The sequence below is a fragment of the Anneissia japonica genome, unplaced genomic scaffold, assembly GCF_011630105.1.
Source record: "Anneissia japonica isolate Jap-2015-1 unplaced genomic scaffold, ASM1163010v1 scaffold287769_len469884_cov163, whole genome shotgun sequence".
NCBI classification, from domain to species: Eukaryota; Metazoa; Echinodermata; class Crinoidea; order Comatulida; family Comatulidae; genus Anneissia; species Anneissia japonica.
The window spans coordinates 156,752-160,691 of NW_022734345.1; the positions used below are offsets into that span (position 1 = coordinate 156,752).

Genomic DNA, 3,940 nt, shown 5'->3' on the forward strand with positions numbered 1-3,940 from the left:
TAAATTACAGTACATCAAAATCACGAGATAAACCGACGCAAACAAGTAGAACAAAAACGTCGGAAAACGAACCCTAAATCGCGAAATGGAATCGTCCAAATTTTTGATCAGTATCTTGAACCACTCGTCGTCAACGCGAAGAGATTTTAATCCCCAACCACGCGTTGTAGACGGGTATACGCGTTGCTTTATTTTGCGAGGCTCCCTAACACAAAATTGTTTTTTCGGTTCACATGAAAAAAGATGCGATATAGTTTTTGGATAGCTGACGTATTCTTCTTCAGCAGGCCACACTAAGCATTTAGGGACCAGAACTGCGGTGAAAAACATTTGACTGTTGTACAGAGCGGTTACCACCCATATAGCGATGCATATTTTTATCGTTGATTTCTTTGTAGTTGTTAGAGACCTCATTGGTTTACAAATGCAGAAGTATCGGTCGAAGCTTACGGCTATCATGATAAAACACGAGGACAACATGCTTGAGCTTCGAGTGAATAGCAAGAGCTTCGATAATCTTAAGCCTACACCTGATGAGTCGGCTTGCAGTGAACTGGTAGAGTACTGGAGCCAGCCACGTATATTTTCTGACAGGAGGTAGATTATGTCTGAAACAGCAAGAGCTAGTAAATACATATTTGGTGATGATCGAAGCTTCTTTTCTTTTAAGATCAGAACTATTATAAAAATGTTACCAATAACACCGATAACAACAACAATTGGCAGGAAACAAAAAAGAAATAAACGATCAAGTCTGGAATACAAGAAGTAGTTTATTCCGTATTCCGTTACACGAGTACACACGACAAAGTCAGTTTCATTGTGTAACCAGTTAGACACTCCTTGATCAGAAGTCGTTGAATTCGAAAGTTTATCCATCTAAAACAGAAAAGTGAAACAATATGTGTTAACTTTAGTTAAATTACTAAAATACTATATAACAGAAATCCATTTAACTAAGTGTAAATAAAAATCTACAGTTTATAATTACAAATGTCCGAGTTATTCTAATAGACCTGCCAATTGGAGCCCGAAAAATTGTAAGGGTAAAAAAAAAATAACTGGGAACTTTTATTTAAAACCACCACACCTTTTGGTCTTAATATTGGAACGTCTTCCAGTAAAGTAAATTAATTAAATGGAAAATTTAATGTATAAATCATTTGGCTTATTCATAGAGATCCAGCGGTTGTTTTTCACAGAATTGTTGTTTGTATGTATAATATGTATAGATTATATAAACAAATAGATAAATAATAACAACAATATATCATCATATATCTATTGGACTGTTGTTATTTGTTTATAATAACTGTGTTTACGGTGCTACGAAGCAAACCCAATTTGACATTTATGTTATTATACACATAGTATTGTTCCTAATCGTTTGTGTTGACTTTTCACTTTATACCATCTGGCCTTTTTATTGTTGTCCGAATGCCCTGGTTCTATTACTGGCTTTATATTTATGTTACCTTTTAGCTGTTGCTTATCCAATTTGTATATTACTGGCTTTATATTTATGTTACCTTTTAGCTGTTGCTTATCCAATTTGTATTTGTCTACCGATATTCAAATAATAAAACAGAAAATAATGATGCGGAAACGTTGAGTTAGACAGTAGAACAAATTATAATTTATTCAGGAAACGAATATTTCGTCTTGTCCTCAAGACTTCATCAGCGTAACTGATTACAAAAGTTGGCAAATACCAGATCCAATGTAAAACAATAAACAGTCGGTAATAAATAAAGGAGGGTGATTAAATGAGATAAACAATATGTCCCCATGTCTCCAATATTGTTTACATATTAAACATAACCACGAAGCAAGGTGAATTAAAGAATTTTGTTAAGTTTACCCTAATAATTGTATTAACATTATTAGAAAGGCAGTTTTTTACACTGTCACAGATTCCTTGATTTACACAATTATGGCTATTTAAATAAATAAACGCCCTGTCGTTGATTCTACAATCAACGGTTTAGGTTTGGTAGAGGGCGCCAAAATCACCCAACGCAGACAGTAAAAATACCCAAACAACCATATACTATCACGGTAAACTTTATTGAGTCTCTCTGTAGTCTGGTAACTAAGCATAAAAAATAGAGTATGATCAAATCAGTCAAGTAATATGGAATAGTAAAACAATACAATGATATGAAGCAATGCATTCCAGTAATTATAAAATCTATAGTCAGCCATTATAAGAACGCAACAAATCAAATGGCATAAACAAACATACAGATATCGTAATGTATGTAACGTCATAGATTAAATTAGATTCCTTAATGTTCAATCTCAGTACAGTATGATGTATGCTTACAAAACTTAGGCAAATAATTAACTACACATAGAATAGTATCGGTTCATGCACAGTGAACACTTACGAGAACTACGGCGCAACTATCCAATACAAACTGATCGGCAAACATCAGGACCAAAATCTAGTGCACATCAAAGTAGTACTGTACACCATCTAGCATATAAATAAATATCATTGATAATACACTTATATACTTATATCATAATCGACATAGTAACAGTAATAGTTTCTCAGAATTATATTATCACGTAGCAGTAACTACGGATAGCAAGTACAATTACAATCGCTAAAGAAATGACCATATAACCATACTAAATCAAACTTCAGTAGGCTTATAATATAAACGTGTCATAATAAAGAAGCTAGATAACAATCATGTAATATAAATCATAACAATATATAATTGTATACTGTAATAATAATCAATGCTAACGAAACGCTTATGCAATCTCGATGGGATATGACCGGTTGAGCCGCCGACAAGTTGAGCCGCCGGTAATTTCTATGGAACGCCAAGTGCGTCTCTCAGTGAATGTAGTCGGCTTGCCGATGTCATCAGTGAACGAACCCACGGATACCAGCTACATATTCATCCCACAGTCTTGTCAGTCGTTGATTTGCTCGTATTGCCGTTCGTGATGTATAATTGTTTAATTGAAAATTAGAATTTTGATAGTTTTATGTACTACATTTTTATAAAAATATATGAAGTTGTATAATTGCAAAATCGTATTAAAAATGTAATTTTATGTACTACATTTTTATAAAAATAATTGAAGTTGTATAATTGCAAAACCGTATTTAAAATGTGTTTATTTACGTTTGGTTTGCGGCGTATTTCAATTAACTTATTCGTTATTTGTACTATTTTGTTAAATTATTTAATTAAATTATTTATTATATATAAGTTTAACAAATAGTACAAAAATAAAAATATATAAATTATAAAACCATAGTAAATACTGTATAATAACATAGGACTAACACATTTAAATTGATTGTTTATAGTCATGCAAAATCGTATTAAAAATGTAATAACTTGATTATTTTTTACGTTTGGTTTGCGGCGTATTTCAATTAACGTATTCGTTATTTGTACTATTTTGTTAAATTATTTAATTAAATTATTTATTATATATAAGTTTAACAAATAGTACAAAAATAAAAAGTATATAAATTACAAAACCATAGTAAATACTGTATAATAACATAGGCCTAACACATTTAAATATATTATTTGACTTGATTATTTTTTACGTTTGGTTTGCGGCGTATTTCAATTAACTTATTCGTTATTTGTACTATTTTGTTAAATTATTTAATTAAATTATATTTATTATATATCATTATATATAATAAATGATAAGAATGTATGGAGTTTGTTTTTTTTACTATCTGGCAAACCGACTGAATTAGACTGACTATAAACAATAAATATTTAATAAATCAGTGCAAAAACCGAGTATTAAATAAATTGAAATAACTGAGTAAATAAACTGAAATACATCCCAAACAACAATAACAAGAACGAATAAATTAATTGAAATACCTGTCTCTTATACACATCTAGATGTGTATAAGAGACAGGTATCCATCAAAGATGCCCATTGTGCA

General features: G+C 30.9%; 1 protein-coding gene across 1 annotated transcript in view; it reads right to left on the reverse strand.

Annotated features, from left to right (window-relative positions):
- The window catches only part of LOC117116372 (neuromedin-U receptor 2-like), a 10,655-nt gene that overhangs the window by 5,673 nt on the left and 1,042 nt on the right, over positions 1-3,940 (reverse strand). The window contains exons 2-3 of the mRNA XM_033260394.1: positions 2,391-2,479; positions 211-879 (exon numbers count right to left, since the gene is read on the reverse strand). Coding sequence (XP_033116285.1) covers positions 211-879; positions 2,391-2,435 — 714 coding nt within the window. The 5' untranslated portion in view covers positions 2,436-2,479. The remainder of the gene's footprint in view (positions 1-210; positions 880-2,390; positions 2,480-3,940) is intronic.